The sequence below is a fragment of the Bombus terrestris genome, chromosome 11, assembly GCF_910591885.1.
Source record: "Bombus terrestris chromosome 11, iyBomTerr1.2, whole genome shotgun sequence".
Classification (NCBI taxonomy): Eukaryota; Metazoa; Arthropoda; class Insecta; order Hymenoptera; family Apidae; genus Bombus; species Bombus terrestris.
The window spans coordinates 680,723-694,230 of NC_063279.1; the positions used below are offsets into that span (position 1 = coordinate 680,723).

The 13,508-nt window shown below is 29.3% G+C and overlaps 3 protein-coding genes and 1 long non-coding RNA gene across 8 annotated transcripts; 2 read left to right on the plus strand and 2 right to left on the minus strand.

Moving 5' to 3' along the window:
* Window positions 1-241: 241 nt before the first annotated feature.
* Window positions 242-4,937, plus strand: LOC100647348 (DNA ligase 1). Of its 3 annotated transcripts, none has more exons than XM_048410572.1 (8): window positions 242-843; window positions 1,185-2,250; window positions 2,318-2,509; window positions 2,565-2,758; window positions 2,821-2,984; window positions 3,100-3,352; window positions 3,470-3,621; window positions 3,703-4,937. In XM_048410572.1, the coding sequence occupies exons 2-8, from the start codon at window positions 1,288-1,290 to the stop codon at window positions 3,837-3,839; spliced, it is 2,055 nt and encodes a 684-aa protein (XP_048266529.1). In that variant the 5' UTR covers window positions 242-843; window positions 1,185-1,287; the 3' UTR covers window positions 3,840-4,937. The 3 variants fall into 3 exon arrangements, 2 of the variants coding, with proteins under 2 accessions (XP_048266529.1, XP_048266530.1); XR_007225861.1 differs by having other exon boundaries at window positions 252-843; window positions 3,100-3,243; window positions 3,703-3,863; XM_048410573.1 differs by lacking the exon at window positions 242-843 and adding an exon at window positions 884-1,041.
* LOC100645207 (ubiquitin carboxyl-terminal hydrolase isozyme L5) lies at window positions 3,974-7,074 on the minus strand. The gene is made up of 7 exons (XM_003398705.4): window positions 6,953-7,074; window positions 5,637-5,808; window positions 5,382-5,445; window positions 5,009-5,114; window positions 4,751-4,938; window positions 4,439-4,636; window positions 3,974-4,373 (listed from the first exon to the last, which is right to left on the minus strand). Exons 2-7 carry the CDS (start codon window positions 5,710-5,712, stop codon window positions 4,070-4,072), a joined length of 936 nt encoding a protein of 311 aa, XP_003398753.1. The 5' UTR covers window positions 5,713-5,808; window positions 6,953-7,074; the 3' UTR covers window positions 3,974-4,069.
* Window positions 6,608-9,374, minus strand: LOC100645090 (autophagy-related protein 13). Of its 3 annotated transcripts, none has more exons than XM_012313364.3 (5): window positions 8,576-9,374; window positions 7,884-8,232; window positions 7,595-7,766; window positions 7,188-7,521; window positions 6,608-7,116 (listed from the first exon to the last, which is right to left on the minus strand). In XM_012313364.3, exons 1-5 carry the CDS (start codon window positions 8,834-8,836, stop codon window positions 6,904-6,906), a joined length of 1,329 nt encoding a protein of 442 aa, XP_012168754.1. In that variant the 5' UTR covers window positions 8,837-9,374; the 3' UTR covers window positions 6,608-6,903. The 3 variants fall into 3 exon arrangements, with proteins under 3 accessions (XP_012168754.1, XP_012168753.1, XP_003398752.1); XM_012313363.3 differs by having other exon boundaries at window positions 7,197-7,521; window positions 7,583-7,766; window positions 8,576-9,371; XM_003398704.4 differs by having other exon boundaries at window positions 7,583-7,766; window positions 8,576-9,368.
* A 972-nt stretch (window positions 9,375-10,346) lies between these two features.
* On the plus strand, window positions 10,347-13,138 carry LOC125386050. Its single transcript, XR_007225880.1, has 2 exons — window positions 10,347-12,358; window positions 12,471-13,138. It is a non-coding gene; the product is annotated as an uncharacterized LOC125386050 (long non-coding RNA).
* Window positions 13,139-13,508: the final 370 nt, after the last annotated feature.

Sequence of the window (13,508 nt, forward strand, 5' to 3'; positions counted from 1 at the left end):
AGATGGGTCGAAAATTTCATCAAAATCATTCTACAGTGCGAATGAAATGGAAAAGCCTTACTGAAAAGCATTCTTCGTTAGATAGCTAGAGCTATTGTTTAACCATAAAATAAGATATCCTATAATTCATTCTTGTAACACTAATTATTAATAGACACTGCAGATCATTCGTGTTGTTTAGAAATATTTTTCTGAATAAATAACTTTCTTACTGAAAAAATGATTTAAAAATTCATTAAGTGAAAATGTATTCGTATATTATCTATTCTTCGTCTGCGGTTAGGTTAGGGGTTAGGACCTAACTGTTGGTTCTTGAAAACCTACGCGCAAGTAAGTACGTATGAACACGGTCTTGACGCTCATATACCGAAAGCATAGAAGAAACCGGCCGAAAACTGAAAATCAAATAAGCCGTCGTGAAAAATCAACGTGGAAAACAAAAACGTTCTCATTCCGTGCCCTTGGGCATAGAAATATAGGAATCGAATGACCGAAGCCGTCTCCGGGTAACGTGATACTTTGGGGCCGCGTTAATAATTAATTGTGTTCGCTCAAGCGCAGTCTTATTTTCATCGGTTAAGAGCGAGCCAGTGTAACTGTTAACTGGCCCTGTCTGCTATGAACATCTCAGATAGAGACAGATGCACTCTACTCGTCTCCATCTATCTGGCAAGAACGAGAATTTCGTTGTCTTTCATGTTCATTTTTCACAACTCAATTTTCGAACGCTTTCCCCTAGTAAATTTCCTAGAGCTATTTAGCTTAGCTTAGTTAGATCGTGAATGCGATTATTTCCACGTGTTACAATCTATGTCTATATAGTATAACAGACGCTTTGAAGAGGTTAGTTTGTTTATAGATTTATGGTAGTTATATGTAGTATATGTTACATGTGCTGCGGTCATTTTAATATCAAAAAGGAAATAACAAAATATTTAAAATACTAGAATTATAATTATAAAATAAATAATTTTATGATTATATATTACTTATAATTTATTCTGACATTGCGATAACGCTCTTTTAGAAAACGTCTAAAACGTAATATAATATACATATATATAAAGACATTAATTGATTAAAAACAAAAATGATTTTTTTTAGTAATATTGTAGAATAATTATTTTAGTTTTAATAATTAAAACAAACAGTAGTTTTCATAAATGACTATGAACATTTTTCAGATATAAAAATAACTTAAAGTGTTTGAAAAAGGAATAAATACAAATGAATAATATATATTAGATAATGAATTATTACATGGTAGTAAATCTTCTGAAATAACAGATGGAATTACAAAAGAAAAAAATATTAACACAAAATGGAACTCCTAATAAGGAAGTTAATAAAAAATCATTAGTTAACAATGGAAATGTAAGTTCCGAAACTAATCATGCAGATTTAAATTTAAAAAAAGGTTGCAGCAACGATGAAATATCAAATAAAAGTCAACGATCGATAATTAGTGTAAGAAAAATAGAAGATTTATGTAAGACCCCCCCAAAAAGTAATACATTGGGAGATTTAGAAAGCATAGAGAACATCCATATAAAAAATATAAATAGCCCAAAAAATTTCACTCCTAATAATTTGGGTGTAAATTTAATGAAATGGCATTCACAAACAGAAACACCATCGAGACATAAAAGAAAGGGGCAATATCTCTGCAATGAACATACACCTGAAAAAAAAATAAAAAGGGAACTTTGTAGCGACAATGATTGTGATCAATTGTCTGATGCAGTCAAATTAGAATTATGTGATAATGAATTAAATGATCTGGAAGCTATTGACATGTTGCATGATCTCAATTCTGTGATGGATTTTGAAGAAAGTAAAATAGATACAGACATTTTTTGTTCGACGATCGATGAGGCCATGCAAGACGATCAGACTGTAGAAACATCCAGAGATCCAGAAGTTGATCCCCTTTATATCACTGACAATGAAGAAACTAGTACACCTCATAAAAATATAAAAAACCAAGAAACAAGTGTAGAGAATAAGATTAGAATGACAGGAAAACATAGATCTAATAAAGAAGATACCGACGAGGATTATGATGACTTAAAACATATTTTAGGAGAATTAGATATTGAAATGCCATTAGAAGAAGAAGAAAAAGAAGAAGAAGAAGAAGAGGAAGAAGAAGAAGAAGAGGAAGAGGAAGAAGAAGAAGAAGAAGAAGAAGAGGAAGAGGAAGAAGAAGAAAAAGAAGAGAAAAATGAATTATCTGAAGATGCAATAAAGGTAAATATCTGCATCAATCGTACTTCACATATATTAATTATTTTATATTAACTTATTATTCTTTTAGAAATTATATAGACTAAGAGTACAATTAATGCATAAAGTACCGATACAACATAAAATTGAACATACTGCAGGCTCAAAAACATTAACAAAAAGAGAGAAACAGCTGTTCTTAAAACATGGACCACTAAAAAGTGGTATATTTACACCTAACGAAGATAAAATTATCAAGGATAATTGGAAAGCATTTTGTAAAGTATGTCTAATTAATGTTATATATTTCTCTTTCGTTGATAATCTTTCATATGCAGGCTCATGACTGGAATCCTAAATGTGCGAAACCTTTCATTCATATGAAACGTGCTAAGAGATTTTATATAAAAAGCATAGAACAGAGACGAAAATTTGTTCAATTTTTAGCAAATAATTTACCATGGAGAACATTGTATAGTGTTTTTCATAGATTCAAACACTTATATGGAAATCATGAGAAAATTTTTCAAAGGTACCATCCATATCAAAAGCTCAATGCATTCGTGTAATATTAATTACTAATGTATTTTATAGATATACATCAGTTGAAGATAAGAAAATTTTATCTTATATGAAGAATAAACAAAATGAGGAAAAAGTACACAGATTTTCAGAATTAAGTAAAATGTTGGGACGTTCAAGACATTCAATTTGGTCACGTTATCAACTGCTTAAAAAAATGCAGCAAGATGAAGACAGTAAGTTTCTTTCTAAATATTGCAATTTGTATAATATATGTAACAATAATAATAATAATTATTATTATAGTAACGAAATTAATAATAAAACTAATTCAATCGCGCTTTATTCTAGCATCACCTGAAATCAAGTGGACATTATCTTTAATTGGTAAATTTATAAAAGCTCTCATGTGCATAACATTATGCGAGACGGTGGAGGATTTAAAAGATGCTATTATCCCAAAACCGGTTTGGCGCAAATTAGAAGAAAAGCTAGGTATACACCATAATACATTGAAGAAATTCTGGATATTTCAATTGCACATGCAATTATTTTGTCCAGAACCTATTTATTTAAATGATATAAAAATAAAATTAATTGAATAGTAAGTTAATAACCCTTCATAATACAGAAACTTCGTTATATCTCCTAATATAAGTAATTATTTTTTAATATAAAATATAGTAAATCTGCTATATGTATACTGAAAATTATATTGCAGCATTTATGGAAAAGGGATTTCGAATAGTCGAGAAATAGTCTGGTCAAATGTAGCGAAATATTTTGATGGAGTTACTAATATCTTTTTGTGTAAAATATTTTTTTATCTTGTGCAAGAAGCTGCTCTAAAAATAAATACAAAAAACTTTACTGGTAAGTTCTTAAATTAATAAAATTATGAATATTAAATGCTTTGTTTTATAATAATAATGATTTTCATTTCGTATTTTTTAGACATCGTGGAGTATTTATATAATGAAAAGATACAAGATATAAAAAATGAATTGACTGATAAATTTCTTCCTAGACTCTTTTATAATGGAAAAGTTAAAATTATAGACGAAGACTTGAACGAAGATATCAATATATAATAAAATAGGAAAAGATAAATTGAGCATCTTGAATATTTTCTCATATAATTCATATTTGAATTACATCGTCATACATATAAGTTTCTACTAACTTTTTTAATTTAGAAAAATTCAAAAAATAATATATTTACATCTATCTTTAAAAACACATTACTATAATTTATTCAATAATATTTATGTAGTATACATACATTCCAATATTTTTCTTATACAGTTTAGAAAACCAAGATTTAAACTTTATTCTTCTTTGATTCCTTTTCCAACGCCTTCTCCTTTGCCCTTTGATATAGAGGCACTAACTTGCCCTCTTTAGCAAGCATTTTGAGAAGCTCCATTATTAATGGCAAATAATTATGCTTCCTTCTAATATTCTCAATCTGATATCTTTTAGATTTTCGAATTTCTTTCTCAATCAATGTTTGAAGACGTTCCAATTCTGCTGGATCACAGACATTTGCTATTTGTCGTTCATAAACTACTTTTCTATCTGTTACTATTGCCATTAAATTAAAATGTATTTCTCCTTCGTTATATCTGCAAACATAAATTGTACAATTACTACATAAAACAAATGAATACATTAACCAGGTGATATTTACTTATTTATTCGTTTCTGTATTATTGGTTTAGCTGATTGAACCCATTGATCTCCAAGTGGACAAGGACCTAAATCCATGGGTCCATCTTTTAATCCATCTAACTCATATAACCGACCGTCAATAGGAACGTAGCTCACGAAATGAAATACGTCATCATCTTTAGACGCTTGTTTTGAATCATATTCAAATATTGTTTGTCTACAATAAATAATGTTTATTTTATGTCATATATATATACATATCATATATATATTTTTAACATTAAGATATGCAACACACACACGCGCACACACATTGTTATATGAAAAATACCTTGAGAAAGAATTATGTACTTCTCTTATCACATCAGAATTACTAAGAGCAAGACCTCTCATGTTAGCATCAAAACTCTGACAAAAATTTTTAAATTCTTCCAAATTTGGTCCTAATGATATATCAGAATGTTTGCAATTCAGTAATACACTTAAAATTGCTTGCGTTGCACAAGCATTATTAATCACCTAAAATTTTCAATATTTTTATCCTCTAATTTACTATTGAGTAATATTTAGTAATAACTATAAAAAATACCTGTTTTGCAAAAAAGATTTTATCCAATCTATTATCTAAAACAATACTTCCAGAGGGTTCGTCATCTTGCACCCATTTGAACAAAAATATCAAGCCATGTATAGGCCTAGTAAATAACAAAATTATTATTAACATATCATAAAAAATAGGAGATTAATTAATTTAAATTCATTTATTTTCTTCAAAAGTTTACATGTATGTGGTTATAAGCTTATAATTTTAGATTTAAAATTAAGTTTTTACTGTATTGTTATTGTTTATTATCAATGCGAAAGGGTATTAGATTACATTATAATTTAAGATATTCGTTTACACTACGAAATAAAAATAAACCAATATTAAATAGGTTATGTTATATGAACGAAATACTCACTTCAAATTATCAAATTGCTCATCATCCAAACTCCATAATTCTTCCACTTGGGCACCTTGAACACCTTTAATAAAGAGAAATTATATTAAATGCCTTGGTAATGTATAATGTTACAAGAAATAACAATCCAAAATGCAAGTGTTCAAAACAACTGTCAGTAGACACAGATATCTTCTAGCATAATCATATATAAATTATTTTCAACAAAATTAAAGTAATTAGAAGCAAATCTAAATAAAACCAATCAAACTTTACCAAATTCTTTTATTAATTCTGTAAAAACTCCAGGATCGCTTTCAATAAGACACCAATTGCCCGCTGAGTCCGCCATGTTTCATTTCTTTGTCACACTCCAGAATGTAATACTCACTACTCACTACTTATTCTTAATACTCATTTACCGCTTTTACAATTGGAACATGCATACCTACAAACCGATTTACATTGTAATATCACAATGTAATGAAAATTGTTTCCTTAACCAATATTTAACTTAGCATTATGGAAATTAATATTCATACACATTTGACGAAAAGTAAAAATAAACATTGAAACAATATAATTTAAGTTCAAAGTCTATTGTATAATGGATCACTATAAGTTGAAAAAATGAATTAAATGGTTAAGAAACATCAATTTGAACTTGACAGGATTGAACAGTTCAATAGCAGGAATGATATCATACATTGTTATGAAATAGAACAGATGAAAACAATTTCCCAGTATTAAAATATTAAAAAGTATTTACATAAAAATATGTAATTTCATGCTTTCAATTTTTTTTAAAGCTTCTATTACACTAAGGATGGTATCTTGTAATTAAGATTGGTTAATTAAATGATCACAATTGGGGGTTGCATATAGCATCTTAAACATAAAAGTTTTACTCAAATTGCAAGCACAGCCTGATTTATTAAGTGATTGGAATAATAAAACATGAAAAAGTTATATAATCCTTTCTTAATTATCAATCAATATTATAACACTAAAATACAATTTACACTATGTACAAATAATAAATTAAAGTTTCAAAATATATTAACTAATTATCATTTACGCTGCTTATCAATTCACATTATTAATAAGTCGTTTAACAAATAAAATACACTTAATTTACAATAAATTTGAGAATATAGTTTATGCGATAGAAATAAATTAAAATAATTTTGAATAAAAATGTTTTGTTTATTGGTGGAGTGATAAAAGGAACTAATAAAAAAAAGAAATTGTAGAAAAAAAAGTACATCAATAAATCACACATACCAAATGTACATACATTGGTAATACAGATGAACTATTTTTATTTTTATACTTTATAGATAAATCTTGTATTAAATCCAATTTTTTCATAAGTGATCACAAGCAGTGATAGCATTTGGCTAAAAATTTTATTGAAATGCTCTTGCTGAAATATCGTGATACGTGTAATGAGAATCGCATAAATCTATGACGAGACACTATATGCTGGTTGTATATATTAACATTTCTCGTTGAAGCACCTAACATTGCATTGATTTCGATATTAGTTATTATTTTCTGTTTGACATAATGACGACAGAATATCCTCATACCGCCGCATATTTGTTTCAAATGTTTCCAACTGTTTTGTAAGATCTCCTACTTGTTCTGCAAGTGTTCTTTCCTCCATAAAAGCTTGAAGCTGGGGTGCACTTTGACATTCACGATAAAATGCTCCTAAATCGCTATTGGTGTTTGTTATTGCGAAGGGAGTCTTCTGTAATTGCAACATTTAAAGAGTTTAGTCAAACATTTCTAGTATCTTAAAAATATAGGAACGTTAATTACCAAATCTACCATAATAAAATCATCGTTGGCACTGGTCATTGAACAACTACTCCTTCTCGATCCATTTTGAGAGTTACATTTTGATGTTGTGTTATCATTTGTAAGTCTTTCATTGTTTCCATTGCTGCTATCCGTAGCAATGATTGTTGTTGCAGTCTTTGTACTTGTGGTCTCAGCCACCGAGACTGGAGGAGGTGAGGTTTGTCTAGGAGTTAGCAAAGAGCTAAAAGGTACATCTGGTATAACAAAATCCTCTTCGTTAACAATGAGAGGCTTATTGACTACAAATGCTCCGACCTTGATAGTATCACTAAGCGATTTCGACGTTTCTTCGCTAAAATATGAATAAAAAAAGTTTCAATTAATCCAATAGAAATTACATTCACTTCACTTACCTTTGTTGATACCTAGCATGACGAGGACTCAAGTCAGAATGAAAATGATCACTTTTTAACATTATTGAATCACGACCAGTATGAGTAGGAGATATAGTCATTTTTGTCCTATATGATACTGATAAATGAATTGTCCCCACTGGTGTGCACAACTGACCTACCCTAACATGTTTGTAATTATCACCTGCAAAAAATTGCAATATGTTTAAAATATTACCTATGTTATAAGTAAACTTATAAATATTGAATTTATTTAAAAAGACAAAATTAGATTTTAATATAAGATTGATCTATTCTGTACCTAGTGTATGTAGCTGGGGTTCTCCCATATAAATCCTATAACAAATAACATAGGAATCCGGTCCTTGCCTCCTGCTTAATTTATAAGCTGGAGTAATTCTTGATACAGATAATAACGATTTGAGTAAAATACTCATTCTATTATATGTTGTATATGTTACTCTTATAGTAGGATCACTATGCTCTGGCAATACACCCAAACTCCATGTTTCTAAAACCATTGTATCACCTTCGACAGTTCTTAATGAGATTTCAATGCAAAGAGGTATCGTTGAATTTATTATTTCTCCACATATTACTTTTTTAGCTTCGGCCAAAACTTCTGGTAGATCGTGAATAGCAAGGTTGAACTGTATAATAAAAGGATATATAATTAGGAAACTATAAACTATAAAATCTCGATTAACATATTATTAATTAATATAAATATTAACTACATGTTTTCAATTATGTATTATACATCGATAATAATTTATGCGTTTGTTCGTTATGAATTTTGTATTTGCATAAATTGTTTTCAAACTTTTCTTCAGTACAAAAACCAATAAAATGCTGTTTTAACATATTGAATAAATAAAATATAATTTCATTTAAGAAATTCAAGAAAAGAATAAAAAGATATTAAAAGATAAATATGTTCATTATCTATAACATATATGTGCAATCAAAATTATTATAAATAGAAGAGCTTACCCAATCTGTTCCAGATGAATTTGGCTTGCACTTTGTGCTAACCTTTTCACCTGACCTCGACTGCACAATAATCTGTGCAGCCTTTAATGCCAAAAATTTGGTGAACTTGTCCAAGTCCTTTTTGTCTTGCGTATTCAATTTTAACGTGGACATTTTAGCGCTGCTATTTTTTACGAAGTTCCTTTCAAAAAAACACAAATGTCCAATCAAAAAATATCGAATTCTACTAAACTGAATAGAATTTTGAATATGCCAAAACATCTCTTTTTGTCTGTGAAACTACATGATAAAATCGTTTTTGACACTTGCACGTGTAAACCATCGCACTCAGATTGGCAAACGATTTCTCCTCTTTCTATGATTCGCTAATGCACATAGTAAAGCCGAAAAACGATAATTTAACAACAGCATAAACATCATATCGTTGCATTGTGTTGCGTACAGCTGCGTGGCAGGTGATACAAGTTAGATCGATTCTGTTAACTAGAATCTAGATTATTGTTGATCAATTACGGAGACAAATTCGAAAGTTTTACTCGAATCGACTGATCAACCTGAATATCGCTTTTCTCGAATAATACGTGCAACTATCGAGTATATAGTTCTTATTTCGCTATTTTTATGACACACTGTGGATCGATTTTATTTCGTGTCGCAATTACCTTAAGATAGGAAGCGTTCACATGAATAACATACGATCGTGAATTTGCTGAGTCAGATGTAAATTGAACTTTTTAAATATAATTTACATTTACAAGAAAGATAAAAACACAATAAACGCTTCCTTGTTAAAAGTTTAAAGTAAATTTCGAAGTGCACGCCGCGTTCAGAAAATAACTGCTATTTCATTTTACGCCTTACAAATATATGGTAAATAAATCTATCATTATTAAAGCATAGAGTTTTGTAAATTATAGTAAAATATTAAAAAGTTATTATTTCTTACTTCTTTGATCGCAAATTAGTTTTTCTTTTAATTTCCGGATAGATTATTATTTAATGTCAACGTTCTGTCAGCTGATTGGTTAATCGAATAACGTACAACAGTTGAACAAACTGAAACATCGTTTTCAAAGTATAATTCATACTACCCGTATCGCCATCTTTTGTTTTATCTCTTCTAGGGAAGTTTTTCTATTTCCCTATATTTTTTACAGATTTTGATTACTGCAAAAGGATTTAGTTATAATTGACTTTGTTCAAATACATTATCTTATTTCGTCCTTTCATCAAATAAATTATAAATTCAAGTAAATCAGATAAATTATGATTTAATTGTTACATTTAGCAATATATAAACATAAAGGACAGAGTAACGTTTAAAATTAATTAAATTATATTTTTATAACATTAAATGAACTCTTCTCTATAAATTTATCGTTAATATTAAATATAGTTCTAAACTAACATTTGCAATTAGATTATTAATCTATACATAACATTTAATATATTTTATTCCTCATAATTTTTAAAAGTGTAAAAAATAGAAACAAACTTAATAAACAAAATTGTCTTGAATATAAATTTATATATATACTTCTGTCATGGAAAACAAAAATTACAAATATAGTTCTTATTACAAAATCTATCACTAACATTATAAAACAGTAATATGTTAGAATATGTAATAATGAAAAGCGCTCGAACAATATAAATACGTATACGTATAAAAAGACAATTTTTACATTGCAAGCATAATCAAAAGGTGCTAGGATGCAATCCATTTCCTACGTGATTAGGATAAGTTAATAATATTTAGTTTTCTTAACAATAAATCATAGTTTCAAAATTGAAATTAAGATTATTATCGTATCTCTTTTAATTTCTGCTCTGGAGATAAAAAAGAAGTTATTACTTGTTCGTGATCGATTTTGAGGTATACTCTTCTATCGATGTATGATTTGAGGTCTATTTTATAACCATAAAATTGACTTTCTATCTGCGATGTTCATATTTAGTGCTTATGTTGCAAATGCACGGTAGTTTTCGTAAAATCTTCACGTACGGCAATTGAAGTGAAATTTTGTGAATGTAGATACGTATAATTATAATATATATGTGTTCATGTACTGAATTATCCTAGTATACATATAGTTACAAGAAAATCTGAAAGAAGATAAAAGGAAGAAGTGAGACAAAGAACACGAGTACATATATATTGTATGATTGCATATAAAGATGTGAGTGATCTGATGAGATAATTAAGACTGGTATAGCAACAAAAGTAGTTTATTGAATATTATGTACGAATCCTGAATGATGTAATGACACCACGTGACTCGCAACGTGGATGTTGAACATTGGCATTTCACCTTATATTCTTTTTTATGAGGATTTGTTATACACCTTCTGTCTCTTATTACGCTGTAAAATATCTCATCTATAGATCAGAGATGTGTATGAAAAATAACAGATATATGATATACTTTAAAAACTTTTTTTTAAATTGCAAATATCAAAAAATAAAGACGCAAGATATCTCGTTCATAGCATACGATATTGCGTCGTGAAATATCTCGTTTATGAAAGCTTTCGGTATAAATTTGTACACGAAATATCTCATCCGCAAATGTGAACAGGTTAAGTCATTTCTGCAACTTTGTTATAATACAAAAATGTTTCTAATCACGATATAAGAAAGAAATAATGAATTGTTTCTTGTAATAATATTTTCAATGTTTAATATAAGAAAGCCGTTACTTTTATGGTGGACTGTACAGTCACACCACACAGCATGCCAACTGCAATGGAAATTTCCACTGAAGCAGTCGATTGCCACCACCTTGTAGACGCTTTGTAGCCGCGCCTAAAAACCAGATTATGTCCGCTAGGAGACTAAACCGAAGGCCATCCTTATATTTTTAATCGATTAATTTCAATTGGCTAGATTTGCGGTTTTCTGAGGCATCTAGTAATTTAGCTACATTCTTTTCAATATAAAATTTAATTACAAATGTCAACGACCGTTTTCCTTGGAGTAAATTTGAATTTCTAATATTATAAGAATTTTTTTAATAATATTTTATTTAATTCATATCGACTGTTTTTCTAGAATTACAACGTAATAAAAATGTTATATTACTTGAATACTTATGTTACTATGAATTACGTACTGTTTGCATAGCTCTACACATGTCTCTTTAGTTAGGATTTAATCCTGAAGAATTTGAAATCCTCTCTATAGACTATATATGCACTATATGCACTACAGATTTTAAATGTAACTATAGTACAAAATTTCTTTTCTATCCAACGACATAAAAAGCTAGCATTGATCTAAGAAATAAAATTAAAAGAACATCATTTAACAAACAATTTTGGGCTAGAAAAATAATATACATCGTAATTAAAGTAACATTCCATAAAATCGTTTATATGTATCCCTGTGATTGTTTATTCGTATCCCTTTCTTAATAAAACTTGTGTACATTACAGTTAAGGTTTCCTGCGCTGTGATTCGGAGGAGTGCCATTATTAGCGTGCAATGTTTCCATTCGTGGAATTTTTGGCGGCAACGGGTAAATATATAAATAAAAAGTAGAATTTTAGATCAATCTGAATGTATATAAAGAACTGAATAAAATAATACTGTTAAGCATATATATATATATGGATTAATTAATTGGTATCATTCAATCATAAATTGGCTGTGATTGCAATCGTAGTGACATAAACATAGTTGCGGTGACAAGTTGATTTTATTCATAGAATAAGAGCCGTACACTTTGATCGAAAATAAACTCCATCAAGCTGAATATGCAAGAACTACCTTATATTCTATAGGTACATTAATTTTATTTTAAACTCTAATACATATTATGTGTGATAGAGTTACGATCAAAGATACTAAAGATGTGCTGCGCTTAAAGTAAGATTATTCCACATCAAAATGTAGAGCCTCTTATGCGAACAAAGTTCGAAAGGAAATTGCGGCGTAACGAGGACATGAAATGGCCATGGAATGATGACGTAAAAGGAAAAAACTTGCTTTTGACTTTTCTCTGACGTAGAATCGTTCATCTCGATGAGAAATACGCTAGGAATTTTAAGCTGAAAATGTCGCGACAGACGTCTCAAGAATAGAACGTCGTATGCGATCTACGTTAGGAACATCACTTACTTTTGACAGGAAATGTACTCGGGGGTCGAGAGGCCTCGCATGGCCTGGTCCCCTCTCAAGATAAGAAGGCCTAAGGGGCCCGGTTGGACGTTTGCCATAGCGTTTGCAATACTTCCAAGTCTGTGTATTAGAAACGTACTCTGTTCGATCAAGCCAGGACATGATCAACCACATGTAACGAATATCCTTCCTTCAAAAAGATTCATCCTTTATAATTTGAGGTTTCGTATACGATTCGAAAGTGAAAAAGCAACGAGAGAATCGCATATTCCATTAGAGGTTATGTTTTAATTTGATATGTCCGATAACCGTACAGGATACGAGTAAGCTTTACTTCCTTACTGGGTTAAACGTTGGAAATAGTCTATAGTATTTTCATTTAATAGAATTGCAACTTTATCTCAATTCGAGGAAGCGTTAACTTATTTTTAATTTTTCACGTGTTAAATCTTTAGGTCGTATGCTCTTTTTTGAGAGTGGGAAAGATATTTACGCGCGATTAAGGAAAGAATTAATACTCCAATTATGTTACACGATCGTCGAGTTTCACCAAGCATTGGATGATGTTACAAAGAAATACGAAAAATTCATAAGACATTTTATAAAACATTAATAAGTCCGTATCAGTAAACTCTATATCATGCCAAACGAAGAATATAGTGAATATATGTGTGTAATTCATGACAGAATAAATGCCATTTGTTTCGTTAGCAAGCAAGTAAATGAGTGATTTATGTGGAATGTAATGCGTAAATCACGTTATTGTATCTACAATAAAATACGCATAGCTCGGAAACGCAATTTTTAATCAGT